The 23961-nt window shown below is 48.9% G+C and overlaps 1 protein-coding gene across 1 annotated transcript in view; it reads right to left on the bottom strand.

The window, feature by feature from the left end:
• The window catches only part of adcy8 (adenylate cyclase 8 (brain)), a 50475-nt gene extending 31134 nt beyond the window's left edge, over positions 1-19341 (bottom strand). Inside the window, exons 1-2 of the mRNA XM_062404626.1 lie at positions 17657-19341; positions 1184-1333 (exon numbers count right to left, since the gene is read on the bottom strand). Of these exons, the coding sequence (XP_062260610.1) occupies positions 1184-1333; positions 17657-18544 (1038 nt within the window). The 5' untranslated portion in view covers positions 18545-19341. The remainder of the gene's footprint in view (positions 1-1183; positions 1334-17656) is intronic.
• Positions 19342-23961: the final 4620 nt, after the last annotated feature.

A 23961-nucleotide genomic window follows, 5' to 3' on the forward strand; every position in this document is an offset into this window, starting at 1 on the left:
GGAGACGCTCTGTTCCCTCACAGGGAGTCAGAGGTTCAGGAGGAGACGCTCTGTTCCCTCACAGGGAGTCAGGGGTTCAGGAGGAGACGCTCTGTTCCCTCACAGGGAGTCAGGGGTTCAGGAGGAGACGCTCTGTTCCCTCACAGGGAGTCAGGGGTTCAGGAGGAGACGCTCTGTTCCCTCACAGGGAGTCAGAGGTTCAGGAGGAGACGCTCTGTTCCCTCACAGGGAGTCAGGGGTTCAGGAGGAGACGCTCTGTTCCCTCACAGGGAGTCAGGGGTTCAGGAGGAGACGCTCTGTTCCCTCACAGGGAGTCAGGGGTTCAGGAGGAGACGCTCTGTTCCCTCACAGGGAGTCAGAGGTTCAGGAGGAGACGCTCTGTTCCCTCACAGGGAGTCAGAGGTTCAGGAGGAGACGCTCTGTTCCCTCACAGGGAGTCCGAGGTTCAGGAGGAGACGCTCTGTTCCCTCACAGGGAGTCAGGGGTTCAGGAGGAGACGCTCTGTTCCTCGGCTGCTGGCGCTCGTGGAGCTTTTAGGATGAGGAGTGAGTCATCTCAGCTCAGGAGGTTAAAGACTTGAATCCAGAACGTTGAGTCACAAAGAGTTTTAATTAATGAGATTTAACTGCAGCTCGTTAACTTTAACATCAGCTTGATTCATCTGTGGTGCTGGAAGGATTCTCCCGATACAACTCTACCACTCTGTGATGTGGAGGAGGATTCTGAAATATTGAGATTCAATATTGGGGTTTATTACGTTTTTGTTTTGTTTTTACACTAAATCATGTAATAAAGTTCATTATATACAGACACACACTCAGGAGGAGGCTCAGCGTGTCGACAGAGATACCAGGTGATGATTGGCTCACATTTGTGTGTGTGTGTGTGTGTGTGTGTGTGTGTGTGCGTCCAAGTTGTCGTCTTCAGATTCCTCTTCTGTGTGTGTGGCTCCTGAGATATCCGTCGTCTTTCATCATCTGAGGAACATGAAGCTAATTTCTCAGCCGATCTATCAAATGGTTGACGAGCAATATACAAAATCCCGGTGCTTGTCGGTACAGAACTCTTTCCCAGTCCATCCAGAGATCAAAACCAGTTACACAACACTGATGCATCGTGTGAAGCAGAAACAACACGTCCCTCGAGTGGTTCTGTGTCTCCTGGGGTCGGGTTCTGGACTCACCTGTCTCTGGTTCTCTGTCTCCAGCCGCAGCCGGGCCTCGATGCAGCGCCGCGTCTCCAGGAAGGCCTGGCGCTGGGCCCGGTCCGACAGGTAGCTGATGAAGATCCCGGCGATGTTCATGCACATGAACAACACGGCCTGGGCTGCAACCTGGAACACAGAGAGCTGCTGTCATTACATGCAGGTAGCATCGAGTCCTTTCTCTTTTTTCTCGTTTTATTGTTAACATCCTTCAGTGAGTGACGGTTACAAGCTCCTGTGTTTTGTCCGGAGGTTGTATGATGTTTGTGTGTCTGTGATAAACAACTGGTGACCTGTGGAGCTCTATAAATCAAGCTCTTAAAGATCCTCAAGCAGACGAGAGTCATGACGGGTTCATGTGTGAGCAGGGCGTGTGTGTGTCGGTCCCATGACCTCACGCCTCATTACGTGAGGATGTGTAGACGCATTCAGAACCAGCACAACATCCTGACAACATGACAGGGAGGACTGTGTGTCCACTGCTGCTCCGATCGGTCGGACCTCATGTCCACACTCTGTACATCCAACACGTCTGTTGTCCAGTGTGACGGTGAACAACAGACCAACAGACACAGACCATGTGGTGAGCATGAGGCCGACGCCTCCTCATAACATGAGTCAACTCTCTGAACACTGCAGGAGGAACATAACTCTTCAAATGATTCATATCTAAAAATCTGATTAAACATCGATTAAAGAGAAAGAGAAGTTTTAGCTCAAATCTTTGCAAATTAAATAAAATTAAAATAAATACAGAAACATGAACAAAATATTTCCCCATTATTTCATTATTTGTTGAAACCGAGCTGCAGCAAACACACTCAGAGAAGCCCGTCCTGTAAATATGATTCTGTCCATCGAGCTACATGAATTATTCTTCTGTGAAAATGTCTCCCAATGTTAAGAAGATGAAATAAATCCCTGATCCAGGTCAAGATTTACTGACTTCTGTCTTTGTCTAGTTAAAACCTGTTCAGTCATTTCTGTGTAAATATGCTTTTAAAGTTCCAGGTTCCAGAACCAGCTCAGAAACACACACATCAATAAAACACAACAGTGACTCACAAACACACACACATCAATAAAACACAACGGTGACTCACAAACTCGAAATGTTTTCTACATCTGAGCTGTGGAGCTGATGTAAGACTCTGCAACACCGGAGTCGTCCTCCGAGGGGTTGACTCGTCTCACAGAGGAAAACCCCCACACACTCACACACACACACACACACACACAGAGACACACACACACACACATAGACACACACACACACACACACACACAGACACACACACAAATAAGCTATTTTTAGGCAAAGTTGGCAAGAGTGAAACTGTGTTTACCAAAGGTGAATCTTGTGTGTGTGTGTGTGTGTGTGTGTGTGTGTGTGTGTGTGTGTGTGTGTGTGTGTGTGCGCGCATGGGGAGTAATTACAGTCACAGACAAGTCAGGACAGGTCCTCAGCATCTGCTCCCACCCTCTCCAGCATCTGTGTGTTTCAGAAGCTCCCTGAGGACAGGTTGTGTTGTCCCTCAGACAAAGTGAGTGGCCTGTGGTCAATCAGGACGTGGAGACGAGTCCCTCAGGTGAGGAAGTTCCTTCACATCAGACCAGGAAGCACCGAGATGTGGGTTCAGGTCTGCATCAGAACATTTCAGGAGATGACCTGGAGTTCAGTGCAGGTCTGAAAGCAGCCGTATGAACCTGATCACATGAAACCAGCTGTGAACCATTTGTTGTGTTGTGTTGTTGTTGTGTGTTTGTCCAGGAGGAGACATGGAGGCAGGACGGTGTCACAGCTGCTGAAGAGCTCCACCAGACGGGTCAGTGTCCTCTGTGGCTCTGCTGCACTAAGAGCCCGGTTCAAGAGGGAATATAGAGCATGAAGGGGGGGTTCTGATTCCTGTCGCTCTGCACAGAGCGTTCTGCTGTGGGGGGGGGGGGGGGAGTCAACACATGATTCAGGGTCTTTCCTTCACTGCCTGTCGGCCTGTGCTCCTGCTCGGGTTCAATTCTCAGAGTCAGTGAACAGAGAGTAACTGATTCAGACTGAGATCCTCAGAAGCATCACATCCAAATCATGAATGTGAAGCAAAGAAAGGGATCAAATATAGAATAATGAAAATCACATCATGAACCAGGCTGATCCTGATACACTCACTAATATATGTATTTAATAAATGGCAGTGATTCCTCAGATGCTGTAATTCAACCTTTATCTAATGTAACTGAGGCTGGATTTTTTTACATTTTAACCTGAAACTTTACTAGAAATAACTATAAATACAACCAAATATAAAGAACTGGAATAAAGACAATTTAAATTTAAATATTTTTGGAAATATGCAGTTTGGGTCGATCGGATCGGGGGGTGGCTCGTACCCTGAGCTTCTCAGAGGTTTTTTATACGAATCTGTTTTAAGTGAATCTCTGCAAACGAACCAGGAACCAGGTCGACTGGTTTCCCTCTCGTGAACCCAGTTCAGATTCAACCGGCTGCTGCAGACGGGTCGTTAAGGTTTTATTTATCTGCAGCATTAATATCTGAGACGATGGAGTCATCAATTCACAAACTGCTGCTCTCTCAGGTAAGAGGAAATAAAGGTGTGAGAGTGTGTTTCACATTCAGAGCTGGATATGTGTAGGAGTATCAGAGGATTCTTTTTCTTTAAGTCACACACACGCAGACACACACACACACACACACACACGCAGAGACACACACACACACACACACGCAGACACACACTCTCTCTCTTTCTCACACTCCCCCCCCCGAGGCTCTCCTCTGTGTCTCACGGAGCTGCCGAGCCTCCCGGTGCATTACGGTGTATCACTGTGTGTTGTTGTGAGTCTCTCCCAGGACGCCATCAGCACTGATTCAATTTCTCGGTCGCCCCCTGAAGGCCTCTGCCCCCCCCCACGGAGAGGTAAATTAAAACCCCATAAGCCGCGGCGGCGGCGGCAGCTGAGGCAGCGTCCATGTTGTTTTGGAAAAGAGCAGCGGCCGCTCGGCATGAAGGGAAACGTCACGAGGCCGCGGCCGCTCGTTAGAGGAGCAGCAGTGAGCTGGATGTTTTTAACAAGGCCTCGTTAAGACCAGCGGCCGGGGAACAGGCTCAGCTTCACAAACAGCTACATGGAAAATCATCAGCCACGGTTAATAATAGTAATAATTAGAGTAATGTTTTCAGTTTGGATTCAAGGATGAGTGACGCACAGTGCGACACGGGAACAAACAACAATCTGTCCTTCACATTCAACAACAAGCACAACACAACAACACATCTCCAACTCACATACTGCTTTGTTCTGGAGACGTACACAGTCAGGACACACAAACACACACACACACACACACACACACACACACACACACACACACACACACACACACACACACACACACACACGCACACACAGGCCACAGACAAACCTTTGTGAACCTGATATTGAATCTGCATCACTGATACAAATCGGAGCATTTGCTGAAAAGATTTGTATTTATGCAAAAAAGAAAAAGTAATGGTGTTACATGAAGACGCTGCGAATCAGGGCGGTTGTGCACGTGTGCAGAAATGTGTGTAGTGGTCGATTGCTCCAACATTGTGTGTGTGTGAAGCATGAAGTTGTGTTTACGTTTCTCAGCTCGTCACCTCAGCTGGATGATTAATGACCGAACGTGTGGGATCAATATGTCAGAGCTCCAGGTCCCTCCTGCTGATGAGCAGACTTATTAAATTACCTCCAGACGAGACTTTACACATGGAGACACGTGTGGACTCAGAGCCCCCCCCGCCACATGAAGAGATTCATTCCGCGGCCTCGCCGTGCACACGAGGACAGTGAGGGATTCACTCGTCCTCACCGATCTGAGAGGAGACGTCCCACCGTCAACACAAGATATCACATTTACAATTGAACAGGACATGGACGACCTCGATCCATAACGGATGATCTCATGTTTGCAGACAGTGTGTGGCTCCGGGAGTCGTCTCAGTGGACAAACAGATCTAAGTATGATGAACCTGTTTGTGTGAGCTGCACAGAACCAGGACCTCTGACACCTGGAGGACCAGTAGGATCTGATGGTTCCAGGACCAGCAGCTTCACACACTGACTGTGAAGACAGCCGAGCTGCACAGAAACCATCAGAGTCTGTAAAACACAGAGAGGACGAGTTCCTTTGATTTCAGTTTAAGTTCAGAATAGATCTGAAAACATCTGGGTGTGAAGACGAGGAGCCGCAGACGAAGAGCTCAGAGATTATCGGTTTACGACTATTAAAAGTTATATTTCAGATCTTTAAAAGACATCTGTGTATCACAACATGTAGAATCTAGAAGAAGATCCAGTGTGTTCTTGTATCCACAGACCGAGCTGTGAGGTTCAGGCTGAGCAGATGAAGACGTGACAGGAAAAGATCTGATCGTCAGCTTCTCTCAGCACCTCCGGCTCCACAGCCTGGTTTCCTCGGCCTCAAGTGTAAATTGGACGAGTGACTGAGATGACAACTGAGAGTGTGTGTGTGTGTGTGTGTGTGTGTGTGTGTGTGTGTGTCACAGCAGCTCATCTCAAACAGGCTGTGATGAAAACCAATATGTTGTGAATATGTTTTTCAGACGCTGACGACCAGACACTGAATTAACTCTACATAATAAATCTGTGTGTCGCTGCAGTGTGTAGCATAATGTGTGTAATGTAACTCATTACACAAGATGGCTCTACTCCGTAGATGAAGATGATGGTGATGATTTCACGACTCATATCTTATTATTCCTCACTTCCCGGCTTCCTCTCCTCCAGCCGAGCTGTGCTCCTATTGGTCAATGTCACTGAGACAGGTCTCCTGGGCTGTAACCAGGTTGATATCATGTAGTTTGACCCTGAGGTTAGATTTGAAATATCTTGGAGACTTCAGTTATGAGTCGATGAGCTGTGGCACTAGTTTCATATCTGGGTGTCACCCTAACCCCGGTTGGGTGTAACCCCGGTTGGGCGTGTCCAGACGCTCAAACCGTAGCAGCTCTGCCTTGTAGGGTGTCTGGGCTCAGTCCATGAGATGTAGTGACTCAGTTTGGAATGTAACTGGTCATCAGCACTGGTAACATTACCACCAGTAGTCCGCCCCGCCCTCTTCCACCAGGCCCTCACCGTTTCTCCTCTGTCTGCTCAGAGCTCGGCTCCAGCTTCCACAGTTCAACACTCGGCTGATCTGAGTTCAGATCGGTTTCGTAACAGCGACCTCTGACCCCGGACAAACCTTCTGCACGTGGAGCCGCAGATCCAACATGGGTGTGCACCCCCCCCCCGCTGTGGCCTTTGGCGAGGCCTCTCCTGAGCATGTGATCCTGACATTTCCCCGCAGCTCGTCTCTTGAATGTCCCTCTCTGGATCTAACATGTTGTCTTCATGTAGAATGTGTGAGCTCCTGCTTCTCTATCGGAGAAATATCACGACAACACAAAATGAAGGTTGAGAACATAAACTGTGTATAAAGATGGACGACATGAAATCAAAACAAAGATTTTTTTAAACTGGAACGTCTCTAGAGCTGTGTCACACTCCCTCGGTATTCATCATTTTATTCCCAAGTAAAGCCTGAAACAAACATTAAGTATTAATACAATAAGTATTCAGCAGCAGCTTCTGTGAATCTGCATATAACTGTTTCAGAAACATCTTGAAAGAGCGTTTAGTGATCTGCTCAGCGGAGGTGAGAGGATAGAAGGTCATAAGAATAAGAAGGAGACGAGTGTTAACTCCTTAATAACTCAGGATTTGCTTTTATTTGTATTGTTGTGTCCGTATTCTTCCTCAGGACAATATGTCTCCATCGTCTCTAGTTTTCTCTAGAAAAATCAAAGTAGAAATCAGGGTTGTCCTTCCTGAGTCCTCCACACTGCAGCTCAGGTAGGAGCTCAGGATATTAGACTGTTTCTCTGCTGTGCTGGTTCCTGAAAGGCGAGTTGAGGGTTATTATTCCCCGAACCGACCCCCCCCCCCCCAGCTTCAGTATCACAGACGAGAAACAGCGTCTGTGATCCTGAAGCTGCTGAAGTCCAGTGTTTCTCCAGGAGACTCAGAGAGGTCCGGTTGATTCAAACTGAGGCAGAAATATACAAAATAAGAAAATCCTGAGGTGATTATTTTGACAGAGTCCTGACGTTGGTCAGAATTTCTACAGACGATGATTCTAGTTTCTTCACATGTGTAGAATATGATTTTCTGTCTCAGTTGTTTGATTTGTGATGATTTGCTCTGACCTCGTGTCAGATCGGCTCTTTCACTGATTGTGTTCAAGTTGTTGTAGAACCATGTTTGTTTGAATGGACGTCTGTGAGCCCAGCCCCCCCCCCCCCCGACACTGACTCTCATTGGACGTGACAGGTCGTTGTGGTGTTGTGTAAGACCCGGGTGTGGACTCGCACTCGGCCCGGAGGCCACCTCACTGGGAGCTTGGCCGTTTCACTGGCAAAGTGTCAACCTGCTGGAAACCAGAGGCCTGACAGAGCAGTCAAAAGATTCCCCTCTATGTTTTAAAATTATTTAACTGAAACAAAATTATATTCTGTTTCTCTAAATGAACGATTTTAATTGAAAACTATTACCTATCAGCTTTGTTCACAGTTTATTCGTTTTCTGCTCCATGAATATGAACTGTCTACAGATTTAAGTCATTATTTATCTTCTGTATTTATCTGGAAACCATAGAATGAGATAATCACTTATGAAATCAGGCCCGAAGCAGAATGAAGTGATTATATTTAGTTTGGACGTCTTCAGTGGCCGTAACAGTTTGCCCTGATTCCACAAGCACATCGTTCTTCTTATCTGGTGAATCTGAAATTATAATATTTTTAAACGAGAAATGCAATGATGTTTGTTTTTATGGTGATAAAAAATGAACAAATAATCAAATCAAACCAGCTTAACCAGGGTTAGGTGAGGCTAAAACTGATGAAAGGATTTAATAACCGATTATCTCAACACTTTCTGTTGTGTAGTCGATTGTTTCTCCAGCACATCACCGTCACTCTGTGTGAAATGCTTTTAAAACATGAATATGAATTATGACAGCAGCTACTTATGTGTCCGTCTAAAAGGATAAGCTCACAACAAGCAGGACGAGGAGAGTGATGGAGAAACAGGAGACCGGTTTGTACAGATAATCATCACTCGGGGCTCAGATACGACTTTGACACAGTCGGTGCATTAACACGAGTGATGTGTGTTGATTCAGGACAAACATCAGTTTCCTGTCGTGTGTTAGAGACGATCTGGAGTCTGAGCTGCAGCTGGAGCAGACTCAGGGTCAGTCTGAACTGGTTCCTGATGGATGAATCAATACGAGGCGCCGCTGCACCGGCAACAAACACTTAACAGCTCCAATTAAAGTGTGCGCTCTTTGATAGTTGTGTGTGTGTCCCAGGTGGCCGACGCACAACTCAGCCAATCACACCGGAGTGAACTCCTGAAGGCTTTCTGTCGAGTCAGCGTAAAGTTCCTCAGCTTGTTTACAGTTTTCAAACAGGAAAGAGAAAAGCTCCAGGACCGGTGAGTGGAATGTGTGTGGTCAAACAACCCCCCCCCCCCCCCCCCCCCGTGTTGAGTTCATGTGTTCTCAACTGTACCTGCTGTGTTTCCACATTTCTAACAGATCAACAGTAATCCAACATAAGCTCATTAAACACTGACCCCAGAGCAGCGCGGGGAGCCCGGTGCTGGGAATAGATCACCCCCGGGGAGGAGTGGGTGTGAGAGTGAGGGGGGGGGGGGGGTCGGTAATCCCGTCTGAAATCATCCTCAATGTGAAGAATGAGCCTGAAATCACCACAACTCTTAAAACCTCAACATGCTCTGGATGTGTCTGTGCACGGAAACATTAACACAATGTTTGTGTATCAAGCCTGCTGCGTGAACCTTTGTGTTGTTGATGCAACACTCGACCTAGAATCAGTTTCACTTCAACGAACCAACGAACTCAACGGTGATAAGGTCAGAGAGACTCAGATGTTCTCACTCCTGAAAGAGGAGGAGGAGGAGGAGGAGGAGGAGGAGGAGGAGGAGGAGGAGCAGGGGCAGGAGGAGGAGGAGGGGGGAGAAGCTCCTGACTCGATGAAGATGGATGAAGCTCTGAACATGTGAATCTGCAGTCATGACCCCAGTCACGCTCCCTCTCGGGGTCAGCCCCCCCCCCCTCCAACCACCATTCATTAAGAAGGCCCTGATTTGTGTGAGATAATCAACCTTTGACCTCCTGACCCGACCTCGAGCAAGGTCGAGAGCTAAAAACAAGAAACACTACATGGAGGAGGAAGAGGAGGACGAGGACGAAGAGGAGGACGAGTACAAGGAGGACAAGGAGGAAGACAAGGAGGAGGAGGACGAGGAGGAAGAGGAGGACGAGTACAAGGAGGACAAGGAGGAAGACAAGGAGGAGGAGGACGAGGAGGATGAGGAGGACGAGGAGGAAGAGGAGGACAAGGAGTACGAGGAGGAAGAAGAGGACAAGGAGTACGAGGAGGAAGAAGAGGACAAGGAGGAAGAGGAGGACGAGGAGGATGAGGAGGACGAGGAGGAAGAGGAGGACAAGGAGGAAGAGGAGGAAGAAGAGGACAAGGAGGAAGAGGAGGACGAGGAGGATGAGGAGGACGAGGAGGACAAGGAGGAAGAGGAGGAGGAGGGGGATGAGGAGGAAGAGGAGGACAAGGAGTACGAGGAGGAAGAAGAGGACAAGGAGTACGAGGAGGAAGAAGAGGACAAGGAGGATGAGGAGGACGAGGAGGACGAGGAGGACGAGTACAAGGAGGACAAGGAGGAAGACAAGGAGGAGGAGGACGAGGAGGAAGAGGAGGACGAGTACAAGGAGGACAAGGAGGAAGAGGAGGAGGAGGGGGATGAGGAGGAAGAGGAGGACAAGGAGTACGAGGAGGAAGAAGAGGACAAGGAGTACGAGGAGGAAGAAGAGGACAAGGAGGATGAGGAGGACGAGGAGGACGAGGAGGACGAGTACAAGGAGGACAAGGAGGAAGACAAGGAGGAGGAGGACGAGGAGGATGAGGAGGACGAGGAGGACGAGGAGGACAAGGAGTACGAGGAGGAAGAAGAGGACAAGGAGTACGAGGAGGAAGAAGAGGACAAGGAGGAAGAGGAGGACGAGGAGGATGAGGAGGACGAGGAGGAAGAGGAGGACAAGGAGGAAGAGGAGGAAGAAGAGGACAAGGAGGAAGAGGAGGACGAGGAGGATGAGGAGGACGAGGAGGACAAGGAGGAAGAGGAGGAGGAGGGGGATGAGGAGGAAGAGGAGGACAAGGAGTACGAGGAGGAAGAAGAGGACAAGGAGGATGAGGAGGACGAGGAGGACGAGGAGGACAAGGAGGAAGAGGAGGAGGAGGGGGATGAGGAGGAGGACCAGCTTCAGCGGTGTTGTTATAAATCTGTGCTCGTGACGAGGAGCAGCTCCGGTCGCTCTGCTTTGCTTCCAGTTCCTTATTAAATTAAATGTAAGATCAGGTTAATAACGTGTGTGAGGAGCTTCTCGGTTTCTCTTCCTCTCCCACCGATATTTTTGATCCTTTAATCCTCTCAACTTTCTGCACAAAACAACTCCTCCGGCTTCTGAACCGGAGCTTTTCAGATTTTCACGGTCAGGACTCAGAACAAAGAGAGATTTTGATTTAGAAATACAACGGCCGGTTTATTTAATCAAAAACTTTTAATTGGGCACATTTATTACTTCTTTTTCTGCTGTTCTTAAAACATTTATTTGTGTTTATTTATTAGTAATTTATATTTATTTCCTTGTATTTTAGTGTCTCTGTAGCAGCAAATCATTATTTATGCTTGATCGATAACAATACCTGCTTTGATGCTGACTCAATATAATCATGAATCCATTCACTTTGCCTCATTGCAGAATAACCAATCAAATTAGTTTTCCTGGTAGATTTTCAACCCTCTGGGGTCACGACCTCCAAAGTAGAATCAGGCTGGTGCCCACCACAGCTCGTCATCAACACTGCTCTACTGAATCTCCCCCGCTTTCCAAAGCACCAACTATGAAACATCCATGGAAAAGTGTGTCTGGAGAATAATACTTAGTTAATTCGTTTTTTGTTACGAGTCAAATTCTTAATTTTGCAGCAGAAATGTTTCATGAGGAAACTGACGAACTGCTTGTGTGAGGAAGCCAGAGGAGCCAGATGAATGTGTGGTGGATAATGGAGGAGGAGGAGGAGGAGGAGGAGGAGGAGGCGGAGGAGGAGGAGGAGAAGACGTGAGAGAAAATGAAATGAGGAGTTAAAACAGATAAACTGGATTTAACCTTGAACATAGGTTTTAGTTTCAATGGTTTTCTATTAATTGAAAGTTTCACTCCCTCTTCTGGATCTTGACGTGGTGATAAGTGATGGAGCTGTTTTTATTCAGCTGATCTCATCTCATCAGGATTTTAATGTGAAACAGACGAGAACCAGTTTGTTTCTGTTCACAGGAAACGGCCTCGACAGGAGATCAGAGCAGATCAGGAAACAGGGACTCGGTGATGGAAGCTTCTGAATCAGGGAACATTAGTGATAATTGATTTTGTTTCTGATTCTCTCACTGCTGGAGGACTTCAAGTTTTCTGAATATCAAATGAATATTTTTCGGAGCCGGGTAGGACTCCCAGCCAGCAGGGTATTATTCTACCTTTGTAAGAGTTTTCTGGTGTATCTCATAATGTTTAAATTACACACTTCTCCACTTTGGCCGTGGAGCAGACACTCTTCAGGAGCAGTTTGTTCGTCTGGGTCGTAATAACACCTGCTGATTTCTAAAAGGATGAAAGTGTTTGTTTCCTGCCCTGATTTCCAGGTTCCCCCCGCGGCAGAGGAAAGAGAACCGGAGGACGGTAAAAGCTTTTTAGTCTGAAGCCATTTTGGGAAATGTCTGAGAGGTCACAGTTTAAAAACGTCAATGGAAAACTCTGCCGTTAAAAGCTCAAAGAGCCGCCGCTGATGGTCCTGATCCTTCATCAAATATTAAGAGCGGCTGAGTGCAGTGTCTGGTAACAGCAAGACGGTCCGAGATCAACCGCATGAAACCGGTGAGATGGAGGAGGAGGAGGGTGAAGGAGAGGTAGAGGAAGACGACTGATGGAGTCAGCCCCGTGTCCCTCCTCCTGCAGAGAGGCTTCCTCATGGAACTGAGTCAGAAGACGCTCGTCATCCTCTCCCTTCTTCTCCTCGTCCTCTAGAAGAGAAAGACGTCTTCTCAATGACAGCCGGGACTTAAAGGTCACAGCGGAACTGTGTCAGGAGCAACATGGCCGCCCGTCACGCTACTCTGGGTTTTGGGAAGCAGAATTTCTGCCTGGTAACAAGTGAGCATGGGGGTGGGGGGGAGCTCCGGTTCTCTTTAAGTGTTTGTTGAGGAACGTTTTGTGGGGGTTAAGGTTTCATCCTCCTCTGACCTCTCCTGCTTGAAGTTACATTATTGAGACCTTTACCTACTTAATGTGGCCAACAGGAAGATGTTGAGAAACTACTGATATGAGTTAAAATGGTAAAACAAATATAAATATAGATGTAAACATTATGCCCCCCCTCATTTGGACGTTAGAATCTGCGGTTTTATTGATGTTTTTATCAAACTCCTTTGACTTAACTTGATAATTCACAGTTTAACCATAAACCTGTTCAATCTGCTCATGATCAGCCAGCAGCACAGAAACACACTGAAAACCACTTTTCACAGAAATGCCTGAAATTCTCAAATGTCCTTTTTCTTTGGAAAGACAGAGGACGTCTCTGATTGTGATCGGCTTGCAGCGGTGGAAACCAGTTCAGCCTTTTTAATGGTAAAATGCACAGAACACTTTCTTCACCAGCAGCAGCAGGTTCAAACCCAGGCATGTAGACGTCTTTTGAAATCATCTCTCCCCTGTTCCCTCTCTCCTCTATCTCCTCTCTGCAGCCGGCGCTCCAGGTAAGCTGAGTTTGACCTTGAAAGAGGACGCTGGCACAACGGCTAATCGGGGGGTGCAAAGCCCTCGCTGTGTGTGTCTGTGTGTGTGTCTGTGTGTGTCTGTGTGTGTGTGAGTGTGAACAGAGGGAAAGATATAGTGCTACTGACGGTTTTATAATGCTCTTAGCATCACAACAACACTCCTCTCACACCAAAACACACACAGTATTTGACACACACACACACACACACACACACACACACACACACACACACACACACACACTCCTCCACTGCCCACAACCCTAATCTGCTCTTTACTGACGCCTCTGTTTATTTAGCAGCACGTGAAAAGGCTAAGTGACTCCTGCTCAAAGGCATGTGTCGATACAGCAGCGTCTCTTCAGAGTCTGTTCTGTTCACCAGCAGGTTGAGATGAGCTCATTGTGTGTGGGAGGGGGGGGGGGGGGGGGTGAAGGTTTTAAAGGAAAAAGCAACGGTCAATTTTATCGGAGCCTCTGAAGAGACAGAGCCGGGTCGATGGAGGCTATTCTGAGTCTGAGAGGAAGAATGAGGCTCACAGAGTGACGAGGAGGAGGAGGAGGAGGAGGAGGAGGAGGAGGAGGAGGAGGCGGAGGATGAAGAGGAGGAGGATGAAGAGGAGTCTGGGAATGGGTCTTAAAGGAGAGAGATGGAGTTTTCACAGCCGATGTTCACTTCACGAGGACAATGAGAAGATGAGAAGAGAACAAGGAGGGGGGGGGGACCCACAGGACGTCTATAGATCCAATCACATCATCACCAGACCAACATCTGGAAATCAATCAGCACATTATGAGTTTTTAGAGAAAGAATAACGAGTGATTGTGATCATGGCCCACACGCCTGTTTTCCCCGTTAAAGGTTTTGTTCTGTGGTTTTCTCTCCCCCCCACTCGAGGGTTCAGGGCAGAAGATGGGATCTGTGGAGGTGGAGGAGCTGAGTGGAGTAATCAAACCTGACAGCTCAGTCCAATCAATCAAGCTTTATTTGAATAGCCCATATTCCCAAATCACAGTGTGCCTCACAGGGCTTTAACTGGGCTGGAGATGAGGTTTAACAAGGTGCCTCTTTTGTTTGGTGTCATGTTCTGAACCAACAAGCTTTGATATTAAAGATTGTTGGATCAGTACATGACAGCAAACACATGAGAAGCAGAAGGGATGAGCTCAGACGAGGCTACAGGCAGCAGGTCTGGTCCAGATTCTAGATTAAGATCCATAAACACTGGTTTTGAAGATTTATTAAAATACCGTGGGGCTTCATCGATGTGGAGTTTCCACAGGAACCCACGTCCTTTGATTCAAAGCACCAGCGTGCGTCCTGTAAACACAACAGGACTGACTCCACCTCAACCTCTGAACATTCAGTGTGACTGTGATTATAACCAGTATATTACACGTTCACTACATCCTTAAACAAACACGATTAATACGAGCGGATCAGTCTTCCTAACCCAGGAGCGGAGTGAGATCCGTCCTAATCCGGCCTCCACCCTGCGTCCTCCAGCCGCACACAGGCGCTCGCATGTCACCGCAGCCGCATTAGACACACAACGCGCTGATCTGCGAGTGTTTTTCAGGTCGACTAATACCAGCACGCAACGTCAGAGTAATCCCCCCCGCCCACAGGGTTTAATACCACCCAGCGCATACTTATAATAACCACACGCACTGAGAGTCATCGCAGCACGAAGCTAATTAATGGACTCGTCAAAAACACGCCAACATATCAGTGACATATGGAAATCTTTTGGAAACCATTTTGGTTCCTAAAGTCTCGGGGGATGGATGGAATGCATGAGGAGGGTCGGAGGACACGTCTCTGAACATCTCCATCTCCTCACTGGAGTTTAGATGATCGCTGCCGACCTGAAGATTCTGAGCAGCTGATGAAAGAAACAACAACTCTGTGTTGAATGAGACATTTTCAAACAGTTGGAAGTGAATCTTTAAAATCCTGACAGAAGAGCAGAGCGTCTGGATCCAGATAACCGCCGCCTCTTTAAAACTCTCGACCTCCGACCTTTCCTCCGAGAGGCCCTGCCGGGTCGCTGGCTGCCGGCGGAGCGACACAGCTGAACCACACAAGAGGGGAGCTGGGAACCCCCCCCCCCCCGAGCTACACAACACCAGTCAGCTGCCTCACGTCCACCGGCGGCTCCTCGGCCACGCAGAGGGTCAGCTGAGACCTCGCAGTGAAGCATGATGGGATGCGGCGTGACACCGGTGGAGGGACAAGGCTCTGTTCATCTCAGCGGATCTTTGTGTTGCTGCACACGAGGAGTGTTGCTTTGTGTTACTGCACACGAGGAGCAACATCAGCCAGCTGGAAATAAACCATGACTCAGAAACTCGATGAGCCTCACGCACCTTGTTTACACCCTGTCTCCTCACAATGGGACTCTTCATAAGAACCACTGCATATTGATTTGTGATAGATTATCATTTATTCATTATTCAATCTTATAACGTCTCTTTGTCTGAGTGAAGCTCTTAAATTCCACGTGGTCATTTCAGTTTATAAATCAGCTCTGTGTGTCGTCACCTTCTTCCTCCTGCGATTCACAGATGTTCCTATAATCCATTCATCTCGTTTCTTTTCCTCAGTTGATTTCCAACAACCCTTAAGATACTCTGTTGATAGAGATACACAACACCAAGAAGAGCTTATCGATCAGTTTCCAGATTTCAGACCAAAAAATAACTAAATATGAAGTTAAACACGATCTCAGTGTCGTAACCAGCAGGTTTCCTCACAACTTGAAAGAACTTATCATCAATCAAATTATATTCATGTGGCCCATATTCACAAATCCCACTTTGTCTCACAGATCTTAACGAGATGTGGTCTCTGTTCTAAACCCTCAACACGAGGGGTCGCTCTCCGGGGACAGACAGACGCACAATCGATGCTGCATCCAACACGTCAACAACACATGTTCAGTTTGTGTTGACGTCTGTAGTGTATAAGAGACACACACACCAGCTAGACTGTGTCTTAAGATAGACAAAGACCCGAAACCCGTCTTCTCTCCAATGACCAGCAGGGGGCGACTCCCCTGGTAGTTTCTATAGAAGTCTATAGTAGAAAGTGACTTCTCACTTTATAATATAATCTATAACATCAGTGAACATTCAGGAGTTTCTGTCTCAGTCTCAAGTTTCAAGTCTTCAAACAGCTGATGATCATTTAGTGAATTATGATCATTTAGAGTCAAACAGACCATAAAGCACCGGATGTACTGAAAACTGTACGAGAAGGAAGGCTTATAACATTCACCACTAGAGGGTGCTAAAGAGAAGTGTGTGTGTGTGTGTGTGTGTGTGTGTGTGTGTGTGTGTGTGTGTGTGTTTGTGTTGGACAGCTCCTGGTGCTGAAACCTCAGCACTCAGACCAGGCTGGTGTCACATGATCTCATCACTGAAGCTTGAATATTTAATAATGATATTAATTCGGTTTATAAATCTCAGAGAACAGATTCACACCAGCGGCAGAAACATCTGATCTGTTCTCAGTTCAGATGAAAACAAATCGTGACCTGCTGCTGGAACATCACAGAGAGGAAACCAGATTCTAACATCAGCTTCTCCTCAGACCTTAGGAACAAGCTCCTGGAGAAGAGGAGGAGGAGGAGAAAGAGAGGGGGAGAAGAAGATAATGGATGAGGAGAAGAAGAACCACGAGAGGAGAAGAAGAACAAGGAGAGGAGACAGGATGAGGCGTGGAGGACAGGAGAAGAAGAGAGAAGATGAGGAGAAGAGGAGAATGGGTGAGGAGAATAAGAAGGGATAGGATGACGAGAGGAGAAGAAGGGAATTGATGAGGAGGAGAAGGGAGAGGATGAGGAGAATAAGGGAGAGGATGACGAGAAGAAGAGAGAGGATGACGAAAAGAAGGGAGAGGATGAGGAGAAGAAGGGAGAGGATGAGGAGAAGAAGAGAGAGGATGAGGAGAAGAAGAGAGAGGATGAGGAGAAGAAGGGAGAGGATGAGGAGAAGAAGAGAGAGGATGAGGAGAAGAATGGAGAGGATGAGGAGAAGAAGGGAGAGGAAGAGGAGAAGAAGAGAGAGGAGAGGAGGAGAAGGATGAGGAGAGGAGAAGAAGGGAGAGGATGAGGAGAAGAAGAGAGAGGATGAGGAGAAGAATGGAGAGGATGAGGAGAAGAAGGGAGAGGAAGAGGAGAAGAAGAGAGAGGAGAGGAGGAGAAGGATGAGGAGAGGAGAAGAAGGGAGAGGATGAGGAGAATAAGAAGGTAAAGGATGACGAGAAGAGATGACGAGAAGAAGGTAGAGGAAGAGGAGAAGAAGAGAGAGGAGAGGAGGAGAAGGGAGAGGAGGAGGAGAAGAAGGTACAAGAGGAGGAGAGGAGGGGAGGATGCAGGGAGAGCTGGATGTATGACAGCAGAAGGAAAGGTGATGCCTCGGCCGTGCGGCTGCAGGAGGACAGGTGAGCACCTACCTGGTTGGTGAACAGCGGTGCATTGTGGGAGATGAGCATCTGCACCAGGATGTGCAGGCCCGAGGTGAACAGGCCGGCCATGATGGCCCAGGTGAGCGGCAGCGGCAGCATGCTGTAGGTGGCGAACAGGGTGAACAGCACGTAGCCCACCCCGTCGCCCAGCAGCCCGTAGCCCAGCCCGGCCGCCAGGATCTGCGTGGCCATGGCCACCCAGGTGACCACGCCGCTGTACTGCAGGTAGCCGTGCGACGTGGTGTCCTTCCGCACCACCACTAAGGCACAAATCACCACCTCGATGCCCGTGAAGAAGCCCAGCAGCGTGCCCTTGATGGGGTCCATGCGGGCCGAGGCCAGGGTGAGGTGCAGCACCAGCAGCGTGAGCTTCGTCACCACGTCCAGGAGGTTCATCACCACCACGGACTTGCGCCGCTGGCCCAGGAAGTAGCGCTGGTAGAGCCGCTCCAGGTCGCGGGACTTGAACGCGTTGCGCAGCGTGGGGAAGATGACGCCCCGGTACGTGTAGCCCCAGTTCAGGAAGAAGTCGGAGTTGCTCGGCGCGCAGTCGATCTGCAGGAAGCCGAGGTCGCTGCTCGCGCGCTCCGGGAACACTTTGGTGCCGCCGTTGTTGTGCCGGTCCCCCACCGACGTGCGCCCCGCCGACTGCTTCCGCGCGTCCTGGCCCGGGTCGTAGGGCTCGTCCGCCCCGCCTTCCTTCACCCCCGCGCCGCCCTGCTCGTGGATGAACCGCTGCTCGGTGATGTGCCGCACCGCGTTCTGCCACAGCAGCCGCTTGGGTCGCGCGCTGCCGCCGCTGCCGCTGCTCGGTGTCCGGTTGACGGTGTACAGCTCCTCGCTGGCGCTGGAGCACCGGACCTCGGACAGCTCCATGCCCGCCGCCGCTCGTCCCCGGTGTGGCTCTCGTGTCTGTCGGTAGTGTCGGTGTGTGGTCTCCCTCCCTCCCGGGTGTGAGTTAGCTCAGCGGTTAACGGGGAACGACGTCCTCTCGTGCGCATCGAACCGGGGGCGCGTGCTTCTCTCTCGGGTTGCGGTGAGCACGGCACGGGGCAAAGCGCGGCTGGACGTCATGGTCACGCGAACCGTCCCACTGAAGAATCAGCCCCGAGTGGAGGAGCATCTCCCGGGTCCACCGCCACGATCACCGGGCGGCGCGTGCCATCCGCGGCTCGAACCACCGCGAGCCGCCGGTCCGCACCATCAGGGTGCCGCGGCTTCACGGAGAAACCGGGTTCCGCGAGGAGCGGGGTGGACGTCCGGGCGGGAGCGGGCGTCACGGAGGATTCTCTGGGTTCGACCCGGCGGTGGCTCGTGCGTCGCCGGCACAGCTGGATCCGGTCACTCCGTCATGATGGAGAACACAAAGCCCCGGTAGCTCCCGCGCTCCGGTCACGTCCACCGGAGACAACACGCGAGAGTAAATCCCGGAAAATCCAGAGACGGAGAGAAATCCGCGTGCTCGGTCGGTGTCCTTACAAAACACGCACACACGCACGCGGGCCTGCGGGAGAAACACCAAGGAGCATCAAGTTGTTGTTGAAGCGCGCGAGCTCCGCAGCGTCACCATCCGCACGAGGACACGCAACACCTGTGTGTGGATCACAATAACGTCCTGTAGACACACTCACTCACTCACGGACGCACACGCACGTTTGGCTGCGCGAGCGGAGCCTCCCTCCTCTTCCTCTTCCTCCTCCTCAGTGTTTGAAGCGCGTGCAGCAGCAGCCGCGTGGAGTGGATGTTCAGAGGGACACGGCGGTTTGACGTCACTTGTGTGTGTGTGCATGTGTGTGTGCATGTGTGTGTGCATGTGTGTGTGCCTGCTCCCCTCCCTGTCTTAACCCGTCTCCTCATCCCTTATCTCCATTTATCCTCCTTGTCTCCCCCTCTCTCCTCCCCTCTTTTATTTCTCGCTATCTCTCCACCCTCCCCCATCCAGCATTTCTGCTTCCCTTCTTCCCTTCATATTACCCCCCCCCCCCCCCCCACACACACACACACACACACAAACACCCCCCACCTCTTTCTCCTCCATTCTTCTGCAGCCCAATGAAACTTCCAGCATATGATTTCTGAAGCTTAATCTCCAGCTCTGGTTTATCCTGGTTTGCTCCTTTGTTTATTTTCATGCAGCAACATAAGATCAGATGTTAGTTGATCACCCCCCCCCCCCACACACACCAAACCCACCTTTGTCCGACTCTCTTCTCACTGAAAGTCTGAAGAGTGTTAATAAAATGAAACACAACCCGGGGGGGAGCTGTGCTGCTCCTCGTCTCGGCCGCAGACTGCACTCGCCACGCCACATTAGCTTCTACCAGTTAACGTGCTTCAGTTGCATTGTGGGTAATGTCGGGGGAGAGAAAATGTGATCTCTACTTCTGCTGCATCAGTTTCAATCCTTGTTGTTACATCTTGTCGTGATGATGTGATGTGTTGAAGAACATCATCAACACATCGCATCGTAGTGTCAGCGTGTACAAGAAGTTAGCGCCGGCACTGGACAACATCGCCATCGCCCCCTGGTGGCTGGCTGCAGTGCAGGTCATAAATCAATCAAAGTAGACGTTAAATAAATGTTTGTCCAAGATTCTGTCATTTAGTTCTTATCTCACAGATGTTTTTTCAAGTGATCTGGTCAGTTTGGTTTTGATTCGTTATTTGATGATATAAAAACGGGGTCAGACGTCTTGATTGGGGGGGGGGGGGGGCTTCAACCTCTCCCGACAGCTTTAGGGTTGAACCGTGTCCCCACCGATGTTGTTGTGTCTGAATGGGAGTAAAATCCCTGTGACCAGGATCCAGCATCTGCAGCAGCACATTCACGCCTGAAGCCTTGTTATCACATCCTCAACAATCACCTGTGGGCGAGTGTGTGTCTCCGTGTACTTGTGTCCGTGCAGTGTAAATAGGGAACACTTAGAATAACACACGGGTCGTTTTTCTTTCTACTGACACACTCCCAGTGGAAGTCGTCTGTAACGTCTGATCCTGAGTCTGTCTGGGATCTGCTGTTTTATAACGGGACCGACTGCACCAGGCAAACAGGCATCAGCTGGTGCAGCAGTAAAATGAGTCATCTTTAGACTCATTGGTGCTGCAAAGCTCACTCACACACTCGCTCGCCCTCGCTCACACACACACTGACACACACACACACTGGTCCACGTTGGTTGTGTTAGAAATGACCCGTTTTCTTGAGGAAGTCTTAGTTAGAAGAGATTTGAGCTCCACTTCTGTGTGTGTGTTCAGGAATGTTCCGGAGAAAATCAGAAAGAGAGCGAGAGAGAGATTGTAAATAAGGATGGACGACATGACAGCTCGATCGCCCCCTGGTGGCTGGCTGCAGTGTCGGTCATGAACTCTGCCTCCTCCATGTTACCTGATGGGAAGTGGTTTCTTACATTTCAGGTGGTTCTTATATCACTTTGGTCAAGATTTCATGTTTCAGTTTGGTTTTTATTTGGTTTTCATGACATGAAAACGGGCTAAAATGTCATGACAGCTGAGACAGCCTCCTGATTGGTCGAGTACGAGTGTCAGCTCCTCCCCCTGATCGCTACTGCACAGACTCTCACTGCAAATGGTGTCAAAAGCACAAGATGGCAGCGCTCGTATCTAAGAGACTGTGTCGTGTTGCAGCTCGGAGGTCGATCCAGTTTCCTGTAGCAAAGAGGAAGTAGAAAACCGTCTGGAACAAGCAGCCAATGGCAGCCTCGCGTCTCCTTTATCCTCATCATGTGGACACACAGATTTCTCTCCGTGATCTGCGTCCACTTCATCTGTATTCGTGCACTTGTTCTTAAAGCTGCCGAAAAACAACCATCCCAACGTAAACAACACGTGGAAGTGTGTGAACGCATCATGAATGTGTCTTTATACCCACAGAGTAAATCCAGTGTGAACTTATTCCATGTGGACGACCCTGAACTATGAAGCTCAAGTTATGTACGCTCCATCAGTCGCTCCAGAGTCACGTATATCGTACTCGTATATTATCGTGTCAACTGGGCAGTGGGCCATCGGCCGCCGCAGCACCAGAGATGATGGTAATCTTCAAACTCAAGGTTCGTGTAAATCATATTCTCAGCGATGAAACCAGTGCGTGAATCTAATCTGTGGCTCGCACGTTAATCACAAACAGTAAACTTCAAATTAATCAGAGATGTTTTCAAAATCAACCTCCACACATCTCTGCTCACTGTCTTGCCGAGGGTGTGTGTGTGTGTGTGTGTGTGGGGGGGGTCGTTAAAGCAAGATTAATTCAGATTAACTCTGAGTTTCAGCTAAATGCCCAAAACCCAGACAGAATATTGGAGAAGGAAATGTTCTTGGTAGCAGCTGCATCCTCCTCGGCTCTGTGTGGGCGGCTTGTCCCACTTTCCTGATCCCCGAGAAGCAGCAGGAGGAGGCCCAGGCCTGTCGGAGCCGGACCCTCTGGATTCCATCGGGTAAAACGATTCCCTCCTAAACCTTGAGGAGCTGCAGGAGGTCCTCGTGAGGAGGAGCATCCCCCCACTTTGACTCACGCATGGCTCCAGGCGAGAGGAAAGTTGCCTCATTGCTATTCAGTCTATTTTTACCCTCGGTTCTTCTGCCGTGTCTCCACCGGAGCTCCTTGTTTCGCAGCGGATTCCCAAGAAAGCAGAATTACTGAAATCCGTCTCCTCACTGAGCCTCGCTGTCAGGCGCCAGGAAGACACAGTTATTATTCAACGTGCCCTTTATTTGTCCTCATAAGTGGAGCAGTACAACTGATGGGGATGAATGAAAAATACCAGGGAGACATGTACAAAGCTGGAGCAGGAGTCTGAGCTGCCCCCCCCCCCTCCCCCGTTTCCTGTTCCTGTCGTTTCACACCAGGTAAAAACTCAATCAAGATTATTTCACAGCTGAATAATTTATGCAGTTGACAGAATGAAGTGTTAGTTTCTATAAATGAGTCCAGAGCATAATTAAATCTGTTTACAGTCAAATAACATCTGCACATATCATTACAAAACTGCATGGGTGTTATTAAAGGAACCATTTGGCAGAACTTTACTCATTAAAAATAATATAGATATTAAATTAATCCAGGATTTTAAAGTCAACATGCAAATTATACTGAAAACCTTCATGTGGACTCATGAAACATATATACTACTTATATATTAATAATGCAAACATGAACCAGACATTCTGATGAGCTGTAGTATCACACGACTGATGCATTAATCACAGAGCAGTGTCCATGGATCTGATTCTTCATTTTTTAAAAGCTTCTGGTTTCACGTGTTCCTCTTTTTAAAGTTAAAACATTTAAAACATTTAGCAAATCAGCAGATTTCATAGAAGTGACTTTCTGCTGCTGATGAATGTGACGCCCGTCATTCACTTTGCCCCGGCCTCATTAAACCTAGAACACGTTATGTGAGTCCGTCAGTCAGTCGCCTCACACATGAAGTCGTTTGCCGTTTGGCCCGAACCGTCTCGGGGGGAGGGGGGGGGGGCGTCCTGACGGCTCTGCAGGGTCGAGCGACAGCTCATCAATTCCACTGCGCTGTGATTTGAGGTCTGGATGAAGAGATGACAGGGAATGAGAGACGAATGTGCCCCCCCGAGCCGTCACCTGACAGTGTCGAGGCTACAGTCCCGGCTCAGGCCACGCCCCTCAGCTAGCGGCGCTGCTGACATGGGCCTTGACCTGAATGATGGAGGGAGACCTGGGAAAGTTCTGAGCTCTCCTTCTCTTTGTCCTCACTCGTGGTTTCATCCTGTCGGGAGCCGGTTGGTGATTTGTCCAGTTTTAACTTTCACTGTTAATCCCGTTCTGGAAAACTACAGACACAGTTCACATGGAGGAAATATTCAAATCAGGGAAATACTGAATAATGAATTCATTGAAACATAGTATACAGCAGTTAAAGCCACAGTGAGATTGATTCACACTCACTGTGAATGAACTCGACTCGAGTCTCACTAAAGAATCTTCGTTTGGATTTTCCATCCAAGGAAGGAGGAAGGAAGAAGGAGGAAGGAGGAAGGAGATAGGATGAAGGATGAATGAGGAAGGAGGAAGGAAGAAGGAGATAGGAGGAAGGATGAATGAGGAAGGAAGAAGGAGATAGGAGGAAGGAAGTAAAGAAGGTATCAACATCCTTCGTCCTGGAGCGGATTAAGCTACTAGGATTAGAGGTCAAAGTCAACATGACCTTACCAAACGAGGGTCAAGGTCACGTGGACCTCATGTTCCTGTGAGTGTTCCATATCAGGATCTACCAAAGGAGATTTGCGTGTGAATCAGTCGA

Source organism: Platichthys flesus, chromosome 14, assembly GCF_949316205.1.
Source record: "Platichthys flesus chromosome 14, fPlaFle2.1, whole genome shotgun sequence".
In the NCBI taxonomy this organism is placed as follows: domain Eukaryota; kingdom Metazoa; phylum Chordata; class Actinopteri; order Pleuronectiformes; family Pleuronectidae; genus Platichthys; species Platichthys flesus.